The 22,636-nt window shown below is 43.1% G+C and overlaps 1 protein-coding gene across 1 annotated transcript; it reads right to left on the bottom strand.

Annotated features, from left to right (window-relative positions):
• Positions 1-10,592: 10,592 nt before the first annotated feature.
• LOC124656401 (alpha-mannosidase At3g26720-like) lies at positions 10,593-21,866 on the bottom strand. The gene is made up of 29 exons (XM_047195154.1): positions 21,654-21,866; positions 21,206-21,289; positions 20,842-20,930; positions 20,578-20,752; positions 19,966-20,085; positions 19,767-19,853; positions 19,620-19,691; positions 19,118-19,231; positions 18,395-18,510; positions 18,230-18,323; positions 17,941-18,108; positions 17,769-17,858; positions 17,606-17,671; positions 17,457-17,513; positions 17,046-17,265; positions 16,822-16,955; positions 16,581-16,649; positions 16,430-16,489; positions 16,240-16,311; positions 16,006-16,053; positions 15,753-15,872; positions 15,460-15,525; positions 12,723-12,835; positions 12,112-12,196; positions 11,694-11,804; positions 11,495-11,590; positions 11,143-11,190; positions 10,993-11,061; positions 10,593-10,908 (listed from the first exon to the last, which is right to left on the bottom strand). The coding sequence occupies exons 1-29, from the start codon at positions 21,864-21,866 to the stop codon at positions 10,708-10,710; spliced, it is 3,057 nt and encodes a 1,018-aa protein (XP_047051110.1). The 3' UTR covers positions 10,593-10,707.
• Between the last annotated feature and the right edge of the window lie 770 nt (positions 21,867-22,636).

Below are 22,636 nucleotides of genomic sequence, written 5' to 3'. Positions count from 1 at the left end.
ATTTTCTGGCGCCGTTGCCGGGGAGGCATAGCTCTACTCATAAGTTCACCTGGGAAGTACACTCCACCTCTCTCTATTTTATTTTATTTTGTTTTGCTTAGTTTACTTTTGTCTAGTTTATTTGTGCTTAGTTTATTTCTGTCTAGTATTATTTTTCTTAGTTTACTTTTGCCTAGTTACTTTTTGTCTTGTTTTATTTTCCTCATATACCCAAAAATCCATAAAAATTTGAAAAATCGAAAAATTAAAAACTGCTATTATGGGAGAACCTACAACCTACTTGGAGCTTATAGAATGTTATAATTGTTATAGAGAATCAAGAACTGGTAAAATAATGAGTGCTATGATAGAAAAATTGAATACAATTGCTAAAATCTTGCTTGAACGTCATGATATAAACTGTTGCTCTCAACAGGATACTAAACATCTTAAATTTCAATGTGGCTTTAGTGAGGAATTTTTAATCAAGAACTATAATCGGAATTGCTATATTCATTATGGGTTCGAGGAGGTAGAACAATTTGTCTTATTTATGGGAGCCTCCGAGATAGAATCCTTCATGGTTGAGAATTATGAAACTTGTGTTGTTTGTAAGGGCCTTAAAGATTATGTCTCTACTATCCTTAATTCTTGCATAGAATGCTACGAGTAGGAATACTTATATCCTTGATTATAAAGAGAGACACATTAATGCACAAGAATGCACTCACAATTTGCAGGAACCGATGGAAGAAGAAATTGATGAACCTCGAAAGCTCATTGGATGAAAAAGAAGAGGAGAGCGACGAACAAAAGGAGGAAGAATGGATTAGCTACCCATGTCAACCTTCTAATGAGAGTAACTCTTTATCTCTTACACTATTTGATTGTCCTCCATGCTTACCGGAAGAGGTTGAATGTTATGTTCCTGTGGATTCTCTTGAAATACTACCTATGAGTAAAACTTGTGAAAATAATTATGCTACCGTTATATATGATAATCCATGCTACTTTGATAAATCTTATGATAATGCTTTGTTTGTGCCTGATGTCGAAATGCATGGTACTAAAGAATTTTGCTTGGCAAATGTTTATGATAAAGCTCTTGATGATGGTCCTATGTTACTTGATAATATTAATTGTACTACTAATGAAAATGGGATTGGAGAGTTCTTGACTTATTCTATGAGTCCCATATCTATTGAGATTGATCAACTACCTTGTTATATTATTAATAAAAGTAAGTTTGAAAGTTTTAATTCCACTATTCTTGAACTTGATAAAAATTATGTGGTTGGAAATCATGAAAAGTATGCTGCATGTGATAGCTATATTGTTGAGTTTGTTCATGAAGCTACTGAAAATTATTATGAGAGAGGAAAATATGGTTGTAGAAATTTTCATGGTACTAATACACCTCTCTATATGCTGAAATTTTTGAAGTTATTCTTGTTTTATCTTCTTATGCTTGTCACTTTGTTCTTCATGAATTTATTTGTGTACAAGATTCCTTTGCATAGGAAGCATGTTAGGCTTAAAAGTGTTTTGGATTTGCCTCTTGCTGCTCTCTTTTGCTTCGAATACTATTTCTTGCGAGTGCATCATTAAAACTGCTGAGCCCATCTTAATGGCTATAAAGAAAGCAACTTCTTGGGAGATAACCCATGTGTTATTTTGCTACAGTACTTTGTTTTATATTTGTGTCTTGGAAGTTGTTTACTACTGTAGCAACCTCTCCTTATCTTAGTTTTGTGTTTTGTTGTGCCAAGTGAAGAATCTAATCGAAGGTTGATACTAGATTTGGATTTCTGCGCAGAAACATATTTCTATCTGTCACGAATCTGGGCTGTTTTATCTGTAGGTAACTCAGAAAAATATGCCAATTTACGTGCGTGTTCCTCAGATATGTACGCAACTTTCGTTAGTTTTGAGTTATCTGATTTGAGCAACGGAAGTATTTTATTAAAATTCGTCTTTACTGGCTGTTCTGTTTTGGCAGATTCTGTCTCTGTTTTTTGCATTGTCTCTTGTGGACTTTAAGCGAGGTTTTCTAGACGTGGAGAGCTGTAGCTAATGTTTTATTGAGTTCTTGCAATGTGCCACTACAGGACCAAGGTGGATTCAAATTTTTTGAGTACTAACCCCTCTAATGAAGTTTATGAGAAGTTTGGTGTGAAGGAAGTTTTCAAGGGTCAAGAGAGGAGGATGATATATGATCAAGAAGAGTGAAAAGTCAAAGCTTGGGGATGCCCCCGTGGTTCATCCCTGCATATTTCAAGGAGACTCAAGCGTCTAAGCTTGGGGATGCCCAAGGCATCCCCTTCTTCATCAACTTATCAGGTTCCTCCCCTGAAACTATATTTTTATTCGGTCACATCATATGTGCTTTACTTGGAGCGTCTCGTGTGCTTTTATTTTTGTTTATGTTTGAATAAATTCGGATCCTAGCAATCCTTGTGTGGGAGAGATACACGCTCCGCTTTTTCATATGAACACTTGTTCTTCGTTTTACTTTTAATGTTCAATGATAAAAGTTGGAAGCTATTGCACTTATTTATATTTGGTTGGAAACGGAAAATGCCTCATATGTCTTGGATAATTTGACACTTGGCAATTGTTTTGAGCTCTCAAGTAGATCATGATTAAGTTTTTTTCATGTAGTCTAAGCCTATTAGTGGAGAACTACCGTAGAGCTTGTTAAAATTGGTTTGCATAATTGATCTCTCTTAAGGTCTAGATATTTTCTGGTAAAAGTGTTTGAGCAACAAGGAAGACAGTATAGAGTATTATAATGCTTGCAATATGTTCTTATGTAAGTTTTGATGTACCGGTTCATACTTGTGTTTGCTTCAAATAACCTTGCTAGCCCAAAGCCTTGTACTGAGAGGGAGTACTTCTCGTGCATCCAAAACCTTGAGCCAAAAACTATGCCATTTGTGTCCACCATACCTACCTACTACATGGTATTTATCCGCCATTCCAAAGTAAATTGCTTGAGTGCTACCTTTAAACAATTCAAAATTTATCACCTCTGATTTGTGTCAATGTTTAATAGCTCATGAGGAAGTATGTGGTGTTTATCTTTCAATCTTGTTGGCAACTTTCACCAATGGACTAGTGGCTTCATCCGCTTATCCAATAATTTTGCAAAAAGAGTCGGCAATGGGATTCCCGAGTCCCAAATTAATTAACAAAAATAGACACTCCTCCATGGTATGTGATTGTTGGACGGCACCCGAAGGATTCGGTTAGCCATGGCTTGTGTAAGCAAAGGTTGGGGGGAGTGTCATCATAATAAAACTAAAATAAAAAGGCACTCCTTCATGGTATGAGATTGTTGGCGAGGCACCGAGGATTCGGTTAGCCATGGTTTGTGAAAGAAAGGTTGGAAGGAGTGCCACCCAAAAATAAAAATAATTCATGGGAGCCGCTCTTGAAGGTTTGTCTAGCAAGGGGGTTAGAGTGCCCACTACCATTCGTTGACAACAACAAACACCTCTCAAAACTTTACTTTTATGCTCTCTTTATGTTTTCAAAACCAAAGCTCTAGCACAAATATAGCAATCGATGTTTTCCTCTTTGAAGGGCCATTCTTTTACTTTATGTTGAGTCAGTTTACCTACTTCCTTCCATCTTAGAAGCAAACACTTGTGTCAAGCTGTGCATTGATTCTTACATACTTGCTTATTTGCATTCATCATATTACTTTGTGTTGACAATTATCCATGAGATATGCATGTTACAAGTTGAAAGCAACCGCTGAAAATTATATCTTCCTTTGTGTTGCTTCGATGCCTTTACTTTGAACTTATTGCTTTATGAGTTAACTCTTGCGCAAGACCATTGATGCTTGTCTTGAAAGTACTATTCATGAAAAGTTTTGCTATATGTTATCTACTTGTTAGCAACTATAGATCATTGCCTTGAGTCACTTCATTCATTTCATATGCTTTGTAATAGTATGATCAAGGTTATGTAAGTAGCATGTCACTACAGAAATTATTCTTTTTTATCGTTTACTGCTCGGGACGAGCGAGAACTAAGCTTAGGGATGCTGATACGTCCCCGACGTATCCATAATTTCTGTCGTTCCATGCTTGTTTTATGACAATACTTACATGTTTTGCTTGCACTTTATGATGATTTCATGCATTTTCCGGAACTAACCTATTAACAAGATGCCACGGTGCCGGTTCTCGTTTTCTACGTCGTTTTTGGTTCCGGAAAGGCTGTTCGGGCAATATTCTCGGAATTCGACGAAACGAAGACCAAACCTCCTATTTTTCCCGGAAGCATCCGAACACCGAAGAAGAGTCGGAGAGGGGCCGGAGGGCCACCGGACCATAGGGCGGCGCGGCCTGGCTCGGGCCCGCCCGGCCTATGGTGTGGCGCCCCGGGTGCCCCCTGCGCCGCCTCTTCGCCTATAAAACCCCTTTCGACCTAAAAACACCGTAACTCTTGACGAAACTCCGGAAAGACTCCGGGGCGCCGCCACCATCGCGAAACTCCAATTCGGGGGACGAAGTCTCGTCCCGGCACCTGCCGGGACGGGGAAGTGCCTCCGGAAGCCATCTCCATCAACGCCATCGCCTCCATCATGCTCCGTGAGTAGTTCCCCCATGGACTACGGGTTCTAGCTGTAGCTAGTTGGTATTCTCTCCCCCATGTACTTCAATACAATGATCTCATGAGCTGCCTTACATGATTGAGATTCATCTGATGTAATCGGTGTTGTGTTTGTCGGGATCCGATGGATTGTTACATTATGATTGTCTATCTACAAAGTTTATGAAGTTATTGTTGCTGCAATCTTGTTATGCTTAATGCTTGTCACTAGGGCCCGAGTGCCATGATCTTAGATTTGAGCTCTATACTTATTGCTTAGATTGTATCTACAAGTTGTATGCACATGTCACTGTCCGGAACCAAAGGCCCCGAAGTGACAGAAATCGGGACAAACGGAGGGGATGGCGGTGATGTGAGGGACACATGTTTTCACGGAGTGTTAATGCTTTGCTCCGGTACTCTATTAAAAGGAGTACCTTAATATCCAGTAGTTTCCCTTGAGGCCCGGCTGCCACCGGCTGGTAGGACAAAAGATGTTGTGCAAGTTTCTCATTGCGAGCACGTACGACTATTATTGGAAAACATGCCTACATGATTAATGATCTTGATATTCTGTCTTAATGCTATTTCAATCCTATCAATTGCCCGATTGTAATTTGTTCACCCAACACTTGTTATTGGAGAGTTGCCACTAGTGTAGATAGCTTGGAACCCCGGTCCATCTTTCATCATCATATACTTGTTCTACATGTCAACTGTTTTACGGTGCCATTGCTCTCATATCACTATTACTATCGCTGTTGTATTCTTGTTACTATTGCTCTCATACCACTGCTACTTTCACATCACCCCTGTTGCTAGTGCTTTTCCAGGTGCAGCTGAATTGACAACTCAGTTGTTAAAGCTTATAAGTATTCTTTACCTCCCCTTGTGTCGAATCAATAAATTTGGGTTTTACTTCCCTCGAAGACTGTTGCGATCCCCTATACTTGTGGGTCATCACTAACCATCGGGTGAGGAAGCTCCTTGATGTTTCACCCTTCTTCTGGATACAGGCCTGTAGGTCGCTTGTCGTGGCAGGTTTCTTGTAGGTGCCCCTGAAGTGCTTCTCGAAGGCGTTCTTCAGGTCGAACCAGCAAAAGATGGAGTTTTTCTCGAGGTCGCTGAGCCAGATCCGGGCTGGACCTACAAGGTACAGCTGAAGCATGCGGCAGGCGATATTTGGGGTTCCTCCGGCGAAGGTTACAACGTTGTAGTAATCCTCTGTCCAGGTATCCGACCTTTTGGTGCCATCATAATGCTTCAGGTTTTCGGGTAGCTTGAGGTTCATCCTTGGCTTTGGTTCCTCTCGAATCATCCTGCCAAAGCACTTTGCGCCGATGTAGTCAGATCTTTATTTGTTGAGACGTTCCCGCGCGTCACGCGAGCCATTGAGGGGGGATTTTGAGCGTGAGCGGGATCTCCGGCCACCGCCTCCGCCTCCACCTCCGCCTCCACCGCTAGGTGGTGGGGAGGGAGATCTGCGAGGGGGCCGATGTGATCTCTTGCTTCCGCCTTCTGATTCTCCTCGCCCTTCACGATGCTGACTCCGGCTTCGGTGGCTGCGTTTACCATGGTGTTGGCCGCCTTCGTCGTTCCGGCTTCGGCGAGGCTCCGGTTCGCGTTCTTCGTTCCGACTCCTCCTGGGCTCGGGCTCACGATCATTGTTCCGGCTTCGGCGAGGTTCCGGCGTACGCTCCCTGTTCCCGTTCCTCGGAGGCGGCACGTTGTCGCGGATATTAATTCCACCAGGACCATGGGGTCTGGTGTTTCCGGCTGGACTACGGCGGCGAGGAGGTGGAGGACGCGGGTATCCGTTGGGCGGAGGTGACGGGTTCCGGTACTTGTCTTTACCAGTGTACTTCGCGTCCTTTCCCTTCTTTGGATCTGACGGAGGTGTGTTTGATGGCACAGGGATTGGATTTGGGTGTTCTCTGGTTTTCCTTCTGCGCTCCTAGGATCTGGTGCGCGATTCATCATCGCGATGATGATTGTCGTGGGCGTCCTTCTGCGCGGTGGACATACAGTGATCCGGGTTGGATTCCAACCTGCGTGAAGTATCGGCCTTGCTCTGCTGCTTCATTGCTGAGGCAACGAGCGTACGGACGTAGTCGATATCAATCTCTTCGTCCTTCTTTTTCAAGATCTCCGCAGCCTTTTTCATGTTGTCCTTTGGAGTTGTGAATGGTTGTTGCTCGGTGGGAGTTGCGAAGGTGATCTTGCGGGGAGCTACAGCTTCTTGCCTGATCCTATCAGCCTCCTGTTGAGCTTCGTTGACCTTGTCCTCCCAGTGCTTCCGGAGTTGCTTGACTTTTTCCAGTGATTCGTCCACCTGACGTTCTCGGCTGAGAAAATTATCCACGAAGTGCGCGGCCTCTTTCCTCTCGTCCAGCATTGCTGTTGCGGTGGTGGCGAGTTTTTTGGCTGTTGCCAGCATCTCCTGCCTTTGGCTTCTAGAGCTTCCGGATCTGCTGCGTCATCAGGGGTTATAGGTTTGTTGAGGATATCCGAGTGTGCGATTGCATCCATGCATGCCTGCTCTACCAACTCTTTTGGGGACAGGACTTCCTTATGTGGTCGTTCCCGCGATAGCGGAGATCCTGCATTGGACGGCTGTGGGTCGGATTGAGTATTCTCATCTTCCTCTTCATGCTGATCCAGCGCTGCTAAGGTTGCGAGAACCTGCTTAGGAGGAGCAGATTCCGCCTCAACTGCCTCCTCATCCTCCAACTCCTTCGTGAGGCGGTTGTATTCTTCCGTGTCCATAGTGGAGGCGTCGTCGGAGATCGGGCTGAGGTTGCCCAGGATTGATTCTTCTCCGGCTTCCTCTTGCTGATCCGGTGCGCTGCTATCTCCGGTAGCCTCATGCTGTTCCGGGGCATCGTCAATTCCGGCATCATCAACCTGCATGGGTCCTGCGTCTTCCGGAGGAGGAGCGGTTCCAGCGGTATGTGCAAGGAAGTGCACGAAGTGACACCTTTGCTTCTCTAACACCTGGGAGACCGAGGCGGATCTGCATTGGTCTTCCACCGTTGTTTCCTGCTCAGGGGCGGATTGGGTGGGTTTTGATTTTTCCAGATCTAAGGCGGAATCTTCCTTAGGAAGCTCCTGCATCTCAGATCGGATCTTGGCGACTGCGTCCAGCTCAGAGGCGGTCGCGTCAGCGTTGCTTACCAAGGCGTTTCCGTCGGAATCAACAGTTTCGCCGATGAAAAGGTGTATCCCGCCGATCGGGATGATGGAGAGCTTGACGGGGTTTGTCTTGGCCGGAATCCAGCATTCATCCTCAGGGACGGTCGGAAAATTCCCGGCGTATTTGACGCGCCCCACGGCTATGGTGTCGCCGATGCCTCCGAAGGTAGAACCCTCCCGGTTCCGGCTTCCAGACGCCGCTGGCCCCACGGTGGGCGCCAACTGTCGTTGCCTATTCGACGGTACTCCAGAGGAGGGATCCTCATGGAGGGGAGAAGAAGTAGGGGCCATAGGGCAGAGAGTCCTCGGGACGGTGGTACGTGATTTACCTAGCTTCGGAACACCTGCACGATGGCAAGGCCTACTGCTGCTTGTCTGGAATTATCTGGGCACTTCCGCGCTGTTACAATGAGTTGTGGTCCTGCCTCTAGGGCTCAAGGGATCCGGCTTATAAAGGCGCACGGATCTAGGGTTTACATGGAGAGTCCTAGCCGAAATACAAGTTGCCTAACTACGGTACAATATCTTGCCGTGTACGTCAAGGATCCGCCTTCCATCAGGACCGTGCTGAATCCGGATACTTCATGGGCCTTCACGGATCCGGCCTCCTTCGTAGGTCGGTTGGGATCCGGCTACTCGTTCCTGGGCTGGACTTCATCCTTCAGGATCTTCAGCAACTGAGCCGCCCGATAGGCCACATGCCACACCACCATCTGTGGGCCACCCGGGCTTGCCGGATCTAGGTCATGCCGTTGATATACCCATAAAGTATACCCACAACAGCGGCGGCGCCCTCCACACTGCTTCGAGCTTGGCAGCGGCCACGCCCTCCCCCGGCGTGCATGGCCACGGCGGCCTCCTCCATCGTGCATGGCCGCGGCAGTCTCCCCTGCTGTGCTCCGTGGTGGCGGTTTCTTCCTCTATTCACTTTCCGGCGTGGTGCTGACGCTCTGCTACTTTCCTGGTGGTTGCCGGATGCACTTTTTCTAATCACGACGTCCGTCGCACGGAAGCGCTAGGCGTACGGCGCTTCTCCATATCATTTTCCTTCAAAGTTTCACGGCACAGCCCAACCCACTTGGAACACCAATGTTTGATCGGATCGTCTATTTGGGGTTAGGGGCTTAGGGCAGCCTAGCATCCCAACACATTTTATTTTCCCATTAATTCCAAAATTAATTTAATTGTATAAAATACATAAAAAAGAAGATTTTTTGATCTAAACCCTAGGCCTAGCTACAGCTCGTCGTCGTTCTCCTTGATCAGGTCCACGAGCATCGGCATGTCCCTCAACCAATTGGGTGCCGGCGTCAATAGATGAAATGTTGTCGCTGGAGGTACAGGAGCAGGCAGTGCCCACGCAGAGGAGAGGGGTGTAGGCGGAGCCAGACCCTGGCTGTGGAGCGGTAGCATGCCTCTGCGCGAGCGCCGAATCGTGCACTTGCGTGCTAAGGCCCTTCCCCTCAGACACCTCTTGCAGCTCGGTGGCCTTCACGACAAGTTTGAATGCCTCCTCTTCGTCCAACCTGGGCGGCATGCAGGGGAGTTGGTCCTCCATGCCCTCTTCATTGGACTACTTGTAGCGAGGTAGCCTAGATAGTTGTCCATGTTGTCCCATACCTCCTCTCTCGAGACATGCTCGTCGAAGAAGAGTTCCTCCCCTCCTCCCCATCTTGACATCTATAGGCGGGACAACACTGTTGTCGTATTCATCATCGTCAAGTAACCCGACGCGGCGCTGCGGATCCGACTCTACGTTGTGGCATGTTTCCCACATCACCGAGTCGTAGGCGACGTCTGCGAGTAGATCAGGAGGCAGGAGGGCCCAACGGCGCAAGATCTCCACTCGCCGAATCCTAGTGCGACAACGGCAACACTGCCACCTTACATGCGTTGAGGTGCCAGCTACCGAGAAAGTGCACATCGTCCCACCCGACAGATATGTTGTGTTGGTACAGTGCCCGCGCCACCTTCGACGGTGATGTTGACGCGGGCACACATTGGCTTGGGTCGCGAGGACCTGGCTTCATCGCCGTGCTTCGTCTTCTTCCACGGCCAACCCTTGCCCATGGTCCTCTCGCCCCTTTCGTTGCCGGCGTTCTGGAGACAAGAGGGGATGTAAATAGAAGTGGTTTGGACCGCTGTGGGCGAAGGTAGTCACAGCCGCATACCTTTAAAAGGACACGGACGTGGCTGCCATCAATGCCGGTGCAGCATCCCATTGATGGTGGTGCAAAGGCCCGGAGGTGGCCGCTAGTCCTAGCACACACAGAAGGCGAAGCGAGGCCATTGATGATGGCATAGAAGGTCCAACGCATGGAAGATGAAATGAGGCCATTGATGGCAGTTCAGAAGGGCCAACATTGAAGACGGAGCGGCCCACTGCTAGGTGGGCTTGGGCCGAAGAGGGAAAACATGCACGGTCCGCGTTGCGTCTACGACAACGCATTTGCAACCCAATTTTGGGCTTGGAATGGGTCATCACTGACACGTTGGTCCATCTCCATCGAGCCGCTGGGTTGGGTTTTGATGTGTGCATGTCCGCACAGACCAAAACGGACCGCAGCGGTCCGTTTGGGTCGGGCTGCTAGAAATACCCTCAGATCCACCTTAGTTTGAGAGCCTTTTATGATTATTAATGAAAGTTCAGGTGTACATCTTGTACTACCTCTGTTTCGAAATATAAGTCTTTTTAGAAGGATAATTTATAGCTTTCTAAAAAAGTCTTGCATTTCTAAAGAAATTAATATGTGTAGAGCGAAAGCACATTAAGCCCTTGTAGTTGCTCTCTATATGCAATTGAGAAAATCGATTTGACCAGTTGACACTAATCAGGGTTAACATAATAACATTACAACAGCGGCACATAAAAAAAAAACATTACAACATTAGAGTAAGGGACTGTCTTCTTGCAGAAGCTCAGACCTTAGTTCACCGATGGTTGAAGCTTATAATGAACGTGCGGATCTCCATGGGCCCGAGCTGGACGATGAGCTTGGAAGGATCCACAGGCCCTCCATGGACCACATTTTGGTCGGGGAGAGGCCCTTCCACCTTCCATTTCAGCCTCTTCTTCTCCATGGCAGCGCGTTCTTGGTTTGCTGATAGGTTTGTTTCGATGATCTTGCCAATCTAGATCATTGGAATTGGAAAAGGATTGAGAATATTGATGAAGATTAAAATGGTGTAAATTTAAACAAGTTTAACGAATAAAACCTTTCTATCTCGGAATACTCTTCTGAGGTCGACGCTCGACAGAGCAGAAAGATCCTTATGTTCTCCAGCCTATATGCACCCGACACGAATTACAATCGAAAATTATGATCTTAGCTGGAGCGAGGGAAAGAAAGGGAACAAGAATGAGACCTCATATAGGTGAGCCAACCGAAGCAGCACACTTGCATCTTCAAGCTCCTGTAAAATGGTCAAATTATTATCAACCGAAGCAGAAACACATTTTCTTCAATTTTTCAGGAAAAAAAAGAATTACCTAGACTAATGCAGAAATATCCAAATAAATGTAAAATACTACACTACGATCATCAATCTCTTGGTCAGTCCATAGATTTTTTTTTTTTTTTTTTTTTTTGGCTAAGTCATGGTTCACAAACTGTACATAGTAGCCATGTATTATATTAAATCATTTCCTAGAATGAGCAGCATCTTCTCTTCTTAAGCAGATTGGCAACAATGGTCCATTCTCCTAGGAAGGACATACCTCAAGGGTAATCAATGCAACATTATCAGGTAAGCTGTAAGTCGGATCCATTGCCGAGAATTTGGGAACATGCGAGCTCACCCAATCGCCTCCATCCTGAATAAACCAGTAGGGGAATGTTCAAAACGAGAATAACCTACTGCAGAATGTGAGAGTAACTGCTAGATCAACCATGAGTAATACAAACTCCATACTGTACCTGCTCTGAGAAAGCAACGAGAAGAGGGGAGTATATTTCCTGGCCGAATGTACGACGCCACCTAGCTCCTTCTCCCCGTGGGTCAAATTTCATATAGTATTTTCCTTGAATCTGTCAATATCATAATAAGTTGATTTAAATGCTACTTATGCACAACACTGTGTGCTTGTAAATGTAATACTATACCAAATTGATCTGTAATGCCACACGAAATATATCTCAATATATGTGGCAACATGATTCGGTAAGATGTAAATTGCATCCTCTATGAAGATAAGTTGATCAGGCCAATTGTTTAGATAATGGTTGACCAAGGCAATAGGTTATAACTAGTGGTATTTGTTTCATGCCATAAATTCGTCCGAGTAGAGAAAAAATTGTTTTGACTTCTCCAGGAAACGTATCTCCTTTTACTTACAACTAGTCCTTCGCATTGATCATTGACACAGACAGGTTCATCTAATGCTTCGGCAACACCACGGCCGTCATCATAGACTAGCCTCCTACAGTGAGTAAGAAGGATTTAAAAAAGCATATGTAGAAAAGGGGATATACTAAATTATGAAAGAAGTATAGCAAAATACTGGACATAGATTTTTGGATCTTGGACACCAGTGCTCCTGCTATTTTAAAAAAATTAAAAATAACATTTATGTGTTTCAAAAAAATTATAAAAAAATTTATGGTGTAGCAATGAATTATTTCATCAACGTGCAAAATTTCAATTCAAATACAAAATATTCTAGGCTACACAAAAATGAAAAACGTGTGGATATGAGTATGCATATTTCAAATCTCTAAATTTCAACATATTTTGTCATTTTTATGTATCCTACAATATAAATAATTTCATATTAAAATTTTACATGCTTGTAGGTTACGTCATTGGCTATGCCCAGATTTATTTTTAGATTTTTTTAAAACAAATATGTATAATTTTCGATTTTTTTAAATAGCAAGAGCATTGGTGCCGAAGAGCCAAATCACTTTTCGCAAAATACTGCACAACTGTGCTCCTTGACGCTGTACCTGTGCAGCATTAGCTCTATCTGCCCATCCTTTATGCTGGAACCTCCAACAGACCTGTCTACAAGTATGGACAACTCCTTTCCACCATCTTCCACATAAATGCCAAGATTAACCTGAAATAAATACAGTATCATCAATCTGCGCATGAATCAGTGCAACACAATCTTCAAATAAAATGCAGAATAATCTACAGATATAAAAATATTGGAAAAACTATGAAATAACTTGGCTCTATACATTGTAGTTTCTCGGTCATTTATAATCACCAATAACCCCTTACCTACCAATGTACTCCAAATACCACTAAATGTTACTCCCTCCATTCACTAATACAAGACGTTTCAGTAAACTGATTTAGTTTGCCAAAATGTCTTATATTAGTGAAAATAGAAAGTAATTTATTATGCCATGGAGATTTCAACTAGTACCTTAGTAAAGGACTAGTCCTAACAAAAGACAGTTTGGCTAAGTTTAATTGGTAGGGTAGCATGAAGTATCTGTTCTGTGATTGCAACCAAACGATCAACCACCTTTTTTTATCCTACTATATCCTTTTGAGGTGTTATTATGGAAAACCGTGCAGTTCACTTTCAATATACCACCACCTATCACTATCAGTATCTGAAATGCCCTACGCCTTGCTCGGACCAGACCCTCCCCTCCCCTCCCCGAAACCCTACCCTCCCCTGCCGCCGCCCTCCCAGGCGGCAGCGGAGGCCCCTAGGCTCCAGCCCCCAGCGGACCCTCATCCCCCACCCCCTCAGGCCACCGCTGCTGCCGTCTCCAGTGGCGGTGGCGGCGCCCCTCCCATCGAAGGACGATAGGGTGGAGAGGGCTTCCGCGGCGGCGTATCATGGGAAGCGATGAGGCGCATCCTGAGGACACCGGGCATCATGGGAGGCAATGAGACGCATCATGGGAGGCGATGAGGCACAACCTGATGCACTTCGCCGGTCGCCATGGAGGAGTGGGTGGAGCGTGGCGGCTTTCGCCCCCGGCAGCGGATCGGCAGTGGCGGCGATCTACGCATGATTTGGGTCCTCTTGGACCCAATCAACGCATGATCCATGGCTTTTGCCAAGCCATCGTCGGTGCTCCGCGCCGCCTTTTTCTTCTCTGGTGATCCGGCAGGAGTGACTGGCGGCGTGGGGGCTGCTGGTCTAGCTTTGATGGTGGCGGTCCTCGGGTTTCTCTCATGCGAAGATGAAGACCTGCCGGAGGCCAGTCTACTTTGATCTGGCTGGAGTGATGAGTTCCGGAAATCTTCTGCCGGCGAATGGAACAGTGCATCTTTTGCCTGGAGTTTGCTAGATCGGGTGGTATTCGGTCGCGCGTACCCATGCTTTTATTCCGACCATTTGGTTCTGGAGGGAGCGGCGCGAAGCTCTATTTTGTGCTGACATCAAGTGACTTTTTGGTCCATGGTGAAGTGATAAGAAGGAATATCATGAAGGCCGGATTGGAGGACTAGCTAAGGGAGGTTCAAGTCTCCGCGATGTTGAGGGACTTGCTTGGCGTTCCGGACTCCGCAGCAGTGGTATGAAAGTGGGGGCGACAACACAGGTGAAGTTCTGCGTCCTACCTTTCAGGGTGAAAACCCAAGGTCTGGCCTTAACTGGTTGTGCATGGCAATGACTTTATTGGAGGCATTATTTTGAGAGTGGGAACTATCTTCAGAGTGAAAACCTAAGATCTTTGGTCGGGCGACGACGACGCTTGTGCACCGTTTCCTTCTTGGAGGCGTCGCTTTTGGAGAGTCTGTATTTAGGTGTTGTCTTGGTGGTGGATGTATTGAAGCTTGCTAGGTCTGGGATGTTGTAGCGGGACTTTTGTTTCTTAGTTTCTTTTCCCTTTTTTGGCTGTGCGCATCCGTACTGCTCTTAGGCTGATGTGTTGTTGCAGAGGCTAGGTGTAATTGGTATCTTTTAATATTAATATATTTTCTTTATCGAAAAATCAGTATCCGAAATATGTCTGGGAACTGGTTGAGAGGAGTTAGCAAGCCAATAAAATCACATATCCACGTGGGGACGTGGGGTGGGTCCTTTAGCTTATTCTATTTGGAACCACCGTAGCGATATTGTCTTCAACAATGAAAAATCTTGTAAATTTTTGCAGTTTGTCCAAAATATCACCTATCGGATCTGTACGTGGTCCTCACTTCACCGTAAACTCTGGGTGAACCTACGGAGATGGTCGAATGGGCTTTGTTCAACCAATTTGGTTGGCGGTTTAGGAATAAGATTAGCTATGCACGAGTGCTTTTTATAATACTGTTTCTGGGAGAAGGATCCCGTGTGTATCTTTTTACTTTACAACTTTGAACCTCCATAAACTTTGTTATAAATGGGTTGTGTGCATCAACCAATGCAGAAGTTAGGGTTTTTGCCTCCTTTAAAAAAAATTAAAGTACAAAAACAAAAAGGAAATACTAATGCCACCAGTTGAAGAGAGCTGATTTAGCTGGCATCAAATGTTTGCTACCATCTTCAAGTAGAACCAATAAAAAACATAATGACTTTAAGATAACCCAAACATCCTCTAAGAAAAATGATCAAAAAAACCAAATCAAGTAAAAAGTGCATAAACTGAGTAAAAAATGCCAAGTGAACTACCGCTTTCAATAATTGACTCAATGATAAAAAAAAGATGAAATAAACCAATTTATAATGCTGCTAAACTTCCTTACTGAAAACATGACACATCACACAATAGTTATATCAGAGGAATAGCTTACAGGATAATAGTTTCCAGCAACAGGTTGGTGCACTTCGAGCTTCCAGTCCGAGCGATAATCTCGTACCTGGAGGAAAAAGGCAACATATATCTTAATATAAGTATGACATAATCGTGAACCATTACAATACTTATTTTCACTCCATCATCCTTTCGGACATGTTTTCAGTAAAGTAGCACTGTAATCGTTAACATTTTTACATGTCAACTATTTTTACGTTCACAGTATATTTATAAGAAAATACAATAAATATGTGTTGTCTAGAGATCAGATAAACTTCCGATTCATCATACCCTTTTGATGAAGTCACGACCACTGGAATCGGTATAAAATGTTCTGTTTGTTGCCATGTTTGTAACTATTTCAGTTGCTAGTTCCTTTCCATTTCCATCGTCTACTGGTATTGGTCCAATCTATGAATAAGAACATTTAGTCATAATATGATTAAAACTGCAATTGGAAAAAAATTGAGGAGCAAATTATGATGGAAAATATGAAGCCCTTGAATAGGAAACCAACGGTGAATTTTATTGACAGAGCACTCACTATGAATTCGGTTTCCACATAGTCCTTTCCCTTGTAAACTCTAGTGATCTGTGCAAAGGAGAGAAACCCATAAATTTCTGAGTCCAAGTTGTACAATATTCATAATGAATACCATCACAAGCAAAGGGCTATTTTCACTTGAAACCTTAAGATGTGGATTGTGGAACAAAACGAAGCAACTAAAAGCTACGGAGTGGGCATTAACTTGAGACAATAAAGTTTCATATTAACAACCTGATATATCCATGAATTGATCTGCTGATGAACTTCATCCAGTATGGGCCCACGCAGAATTGTGAGAGGAACCTTTCAGTGGGAAACATAGAACTGAAGTAAGATGATTGTTGATACATCCTTAAGATTCTTAACATATGCTGGTGATGTATAATGTTATTCTAGAGATATTTTGATCCCTTCATCATACCTGAACACCAGTCTTGATAGGAACGGTATCTTTAGGGCGAAATATGTATGCTCCAGAATTCTACAATACAGGAAAAATGTAAGAAAACACTGGTAAATTAATTGCTACTTTTGGGATAAAAATGGAAATACTTGTAAAACACCTAGTGCACCTGTGTGTCACCTCCACTTCCATCATCTCCTATGTAATACTTGTACTTCTGCTCGAAATTTGCTTCAACCTTGAAATATGTTAGTGGTGTATGAGTACGATTGATTTTAGATCACAAGTATTAGTAAAACTTGATATGTCCATATGAAAATTTATATAACTTGGAGTAATCTTGTGAGTTAAAAGAAAGGAAGACATAAGTTGTTCTCGATTGAGAATAATACTGGACTTTGGCAAATTACCCTAGTCTTGCTATCTGAATACACAGATAATGCCCCAGCTGCATTGTATTGAAGTTTCAAATGCCCTTGCCCAACTTGAAAATTGCTACTTTTATTTCCCTGGAAGTAAAGAGTGGACGTCGAAGAGACAGATTCTGCAAAGTATTCACAAAAGAAAAAGTGTCAAGCTTTTGAGTAATTCTTCCTGATATCGGTACGTATCAGGATGAAAGACAGGAATTCACCTGATCTCTTCCCACTCGAAACAAAATAAGTGTTGAAACCAAGTGGTGGTACAGAAGCAGGGAAAGCAAGCCAAAATTTTGGTTTTGCAGCAGGCAATGTACCCAAGTAAGCCTTTGTATATTTGTCCCGTATGTTCAATGAGGAATTAGCTATGGGCAGAAGTTGCGATTCAATTACTCTTCCCTCAGAATCATGAACAACAACTGAGTCACTCATAACCTGTTAATTCCATAAATTGCCGCATTCAGTTTCATCCTAAAGGGGATCAGACTCATGGTAGTGGTCTTATTCATTAACTGAACACATATTATGTAAATCCAAAATAGATGGATGCAATATGGACGGATCTGTGAATGGGAAAACGTAAACCAACAAAAAAAATTGTGTTCCAGGAAACAAAAAGTGCATACTGGTATGCGAAGGACATCCTCTCGCTTCCATCCAAGAGAGTTGTATACAAGAACAACCTGCAGGAGAGATTTGTATCACGAGTGAATTGAAAACATAATACAAATTTCATCCTAAAAAGAGTCATGCATGAGTTGAAAACAGAACTCACGAGGCTTCTACCCTGAGAGAAGTTCATCTCGGAAGGGGGGCAGTATGTAATGTTTAGGAGAGGACACTGGAAAAAGGTGATATCAGTCCATAGTAAATACTGTAACTCATTTGAAGTAACACGGTAGTTTCGTATCAAGAGAAAAAAAACCCTGCAAACCGACCTGTCCAAAGTTCTTTGTTTTGGACGAACAAAGAGATTTTGAGCCGGACTCACTCAAACAAGCAAGAGAACTCGAGACAAGCTCCTCGGCCTGGAAAAGAAATCAAACCAAATGGATCCATCATATCCTAAACATCTAATATAGGTTTCAACAATTCCCCTGTGAAGCTTACTTTCTGATATCCAATTGATAATCTCTTTGCATAATCATTTGCAACATGTTGCTTCTCTGTTCCTGTAACAGCATCGTGATGCTGAGCAAGAGCTAGAGCATCAGCTAAACTATCGGTTGTGACACCTGAGTTGCTTCTCCCTTTGAAAAATTCCAGCTGCCTAGCTGCCTGAAAAGTGAAAATATATTGACCTTTATGTAAGCATATGATATGAACTTTACAAAGTGCGCAAGAAGGTAGGTATGTTACATCTGGAGGCAAACATAGTGAAAGAGGGAGTCAAGACTACCAAGTAATATCCGCTCATCAAGCGGACATATCGTTTTAAGGCAGGTCTGCTTGTGAAGTAACCTGTCCAGTATGAATTGGGTTTATCTGCATATCTGGTGGATCAAATATACTCACATGAATGCCAAAGAAGAAAAGCAATGTCAACCATACCAATTATGAATACAGAATATAACATACGGGGAAAAAATCATCTGTCTTGAGAGGCCATGCCACATTTGCAGCAAATTTTGCATCAGTGTAAATGGAAGGTGTGGAATACAAAGCATTGACACGGCCATCCTGAGGTATTGGTCAAACAGAAAAAGTATCGTGAGTTCTATAATAATGCTTTAATAGTTATTATAGATAAATATTTTGCGTACTCCCTCCGGCCAAAGTTAACTGGCGCAGCTATATACTATGTCCAGTATAAGTTTACTCCGGAGTTGCATCAATTAATTTGCGCCAGAGGGAGTATTTTCCACTTTAAAATGTTCAAAATATATGAAGTTGCATCAATAGCAAGAAACATAAAGCATGGAACCCTTTCTTAAACATTTATGTTCTTATCAAATTAAATGACACAAGGGAAAAAAATCTAATGCATCCCACGACTAGTACATATATATTACTGTGAGAAGTTTAGCATATTTCAAATATATTGTATGATCCATAACCGAAACAATTATCATGGTATCTCAAAAGATATGATTATGTAGTGCAGTGAAATTTTATTTATGTTTTATGCTTTATGTGTTAGGATTGAAACTTCACAATAAAATGGATGTCTGCGTGTCAATGGATCCATCAATTCTGAGGCCGGGGATATAGCCTTTTCAGGAAAAAAAATCACGATGGAACAAAAAACTAAATACAGAAATATTCCAACTTCAGACCCATCCTTTACCTTATTCACATAGTGAATTAATTTGTCCATCTGTCTGAACCAACTTTCAGCATATTGATATTTGAAGTCTGTACCCATTGTAAACATGATATGGTTTGTCCTTGTGATGTTTGCCTACAAAATAGATAGAAACAAGTTTAGTAAGGATGATCAGCTGTATAGCTGAATGGAACAACTTTAAGTATGAAATGGTACAGTCTAGATAATAATTTTTCAGCACTAATGCAAATAGGTCTCAGTAACATAGAACAACCTTTTCGAAAAAGTAGCATAGAACAAAGCTGTACTCTCAATTTCAGATAACAACTTATGATCAAAGTTTTAAATAGCCGGCTATAGCCTGGCTATAGCTGGCTATAGCCTTCCGGGACACCTGGCTGGCCATTCTAATTAAATAAGAAGTTTGTAGTACACATAGGCAGCATAAAACTTCTTGTAATGTATATAACTGGCAAAGATATATATCATCGTAACAGTATGAGCATATGAAACCCTAATGTACCTGTGCCAATGCTGCAGCAACAAAATCATTCACCCTTCGTTCAACATTGTAATCAAAGAGCTGGGGGTCATCCTGCATTGACAAAAGTGATCAAGTTCGCCTCTGGTGTTGAATATAATGTAATAACTGAAGTTCTCATTCATTTACCTGGACAAGGGGGGATTCATCATCAACTTCAAAATAGAACTCACCAGGTGGTGGTTCATAGTTTATTGGGAAAATACCAGAAAAGATCTGAAAGAAAATGATCAGATTTCCAACATTCAAATAAAATATGGTTTACCAAAATTTGTAGAACAACAATTTTATTTTATGACATTTACAATAGAAAGAAAATGTTACTTACATCAGCGGACGACCCGAAGGTCTTGGAACTCCTCCAGACAACTTCCAGTTTTTTTGTTCCCTTCCTTACCTCTCGATCTTGGTAATCAATCCGGGAAAAATACAAAGCATCGAACCCGACCTGAAAGATAGTAAAAGATTTGGAACAAGAGAATCTTGTGAGATACAATATTGTGGGATATGGACCAAGGTTGTTCTGTATCAAGAGAATCTTGTAAAAAGAACAAAACTAGCACAGGCAAAACAACCAAGACGGGGTAAAAGAATCTTGTGCTCCTAATTGCTTTTATCTAGCTTTGGATGAGATCTTGGCTCCTCAGCATACCTGAACTCTTAAGATAAAGTACTATAATTACATGTACTAACACTCTAACAGTACCTTATCTCAAAAGTTTAGGTATTACTGTATTGCGGAAGTTCAGAACAGCTACGATGAGTGATGCCTAGTTACTATATCATAATGGTACACCGTTGTCATCTTGAGTGTGAAATTCATCTTGTTATGCAAATGGGGAATTCACTATATAAGGAACTTCAGTTTAGTTTTTTTCTGTGGAAGCGTCAAAATTACACGAAACTTGAAATTATGACACAAATGGATAGAATAAGCTACTTGTGCACCGAGGAGATAAGCCTGGACCGCAGAGTGACCAAATGGATCGATCTGCCAGCCAATCCTTGGAATCTGGCCGAACTCCTCCTTGATGAACCTGTGGCCCAGTGTAGTCTGATCTATCATGTCGACGTAGTGTACAGTGGCCTCATCATGCATGCACATGCCCCCATTTCTTCAACATGACAAGCAGCAAATATGTCAGCCAATACATAACAGAAACACAACCTAAAAAGGAAAACTTTGGAACAAGAAGGAGCATACATGAATTCCAGCCTTCCAGAGCTGACCAGCCCCTTCACGGTATCCTTGGTACTGTTGCTCTGCTGCCTCCACCATCTCTGGAAAAACGCCTACAGATCGCAGTACAGAAACTGTTGCTGAATAAAAGTTCACACCATCGAAACCAAAAAAAAAGTACACATACTTGCAACACCGTCCATTTGGATGTAGAATTGCTGATCTACATCTACATCTCCCTTTTTTTTGTGGTTGATCTAGCTACGATTCTTGAAACTAACAGAAACAGGGTTTTGAATTCTTATAGAAGCAACAAAAAAATAGGCAATTGCTTATGACCTCAGATTGGTTCTTTTTTTTTACCTCGCGTCCATGTAAATTTCCTTACCTGCTCGACGTAGATGAACTTGCGGTTCTCGTCCTTGAGCAGCGCTGGCACCAGCGAATCCAGCACGTTCTGCACGCACGCAGCCTACGAGCAGGGGTATCCAAATCATGTACTGCAATTTTTCATTCCCAAGGTTGTCCGAATGAACTATAGAAATGTAAATGTGCAAGTTCACTGTTCTCACTGTAAAATCCCCTTTAAGAATAACGAAAACCTACCAAGATGATTTACATGACATGAAAGTATGGCACAATTCCAAAGATGCCAGAACAAGGGTAAACAGGCTAAAAACACACATAGTTAAAAGAAAAACCTCAGGAAACACCAAGTTCTGATTCAACAGACGAACAAGAAACGGTAGAATTAGAAGACACCCAAACCATTTGACAGAAATCCCATAACAACGGTAAGTACTAGTATAAGATACGGAAAAAAAATGACGGAAAACCTGGATGGAGTTATTGGATCCGACGTAGTACTGGTCCACTGTCTTGAGCCAGCCAACGTCGTCGTGCGTGTGGGGAACCACGTGCACGTTCAGCTTCCCCTTCACCACTCCCACCGACGTGTTGTAGGGGATGTAAACCCCATGGGCGGCGCCGCCGGGGCCGAGCAAGACGACGGCGACGAGGAGAAGGGCGAGCCGCCGGAACGGATACATGGCGTGGCGGCAGCTGCCGCACGCCAGGAAAAGATCCTAGAAGAGCGCGAGCGGGGAAGCGGGCGGTTGGTGGCGGCCTGTCCGACCGGCGATCGAAGTCGAGTTTCTGAGAGCAGTGTGGGAGCGACGCCCACCTGGCGGCGTGCGAGCTTGCGGAGCCGCGTGGGCGGTTGCGAGCTCCCTAGCCTGTGCCACCTTGGTTTCTGCGGGTATGCAGGATGCCGTTACTTGCTTTTATCCTGTTGACGAGTATACTATAGCCATTGAGGTCCTCAAATATTTTCCTATTCGTAAACAGGTGAGCTCTATGTTTGAATCTCCTGTCATTGCGCGTATCCAAATATTTTCCTATTCATTGCGCGTATCCAATGATTCTTCTCTCCTCGCTACTATAATTCAATCACATCCTTTTACTAAAATCTCACAAATATTTAGTAAATATATTAGACTAGTCACGGTGCATAGTATCATATAGTAATACCATGCTTATGATACTAGAGTATGATATTATAATATCATATAGTCACAATGCATACTACCATATGGTAGTATCATGCATAAAGCGCATCTGTTATTAAAAAAATATACAATAGTATCATGCATATGATATTATTGTGTGATTTAGCTCTATAATGTACAATATCATGTACTAGTATCATAGTTTTATTATATATATTGATTTGTAAAATCTCAACACAAAATTATATATGTACAAGATCTGTCTGACATTTATTTTCTAAATTTTATATTTATGATACGGTATCTATCTA

This window comes from Lolium rigidum, chromosome 5 (genome assembly GCF_022539505.1).
Source record: "Lolium rigidum isolate FL_2022 chromosome 5, APGP_CSIRO_Lrig_0.1, whole genome shotgun sequence".
Taxonomy (NCBI): domain Eukaryota; kingdom Viridiplantae; phylum Streptophyta; class Magnoliopsida; order Poales; family Poaceae; genus Lolium; species Lolium rigidum.
Note: the sequence above shows the minus strand (reverse complement) of the source record. Positions and strands in the feature narration are given on the sequence as shown.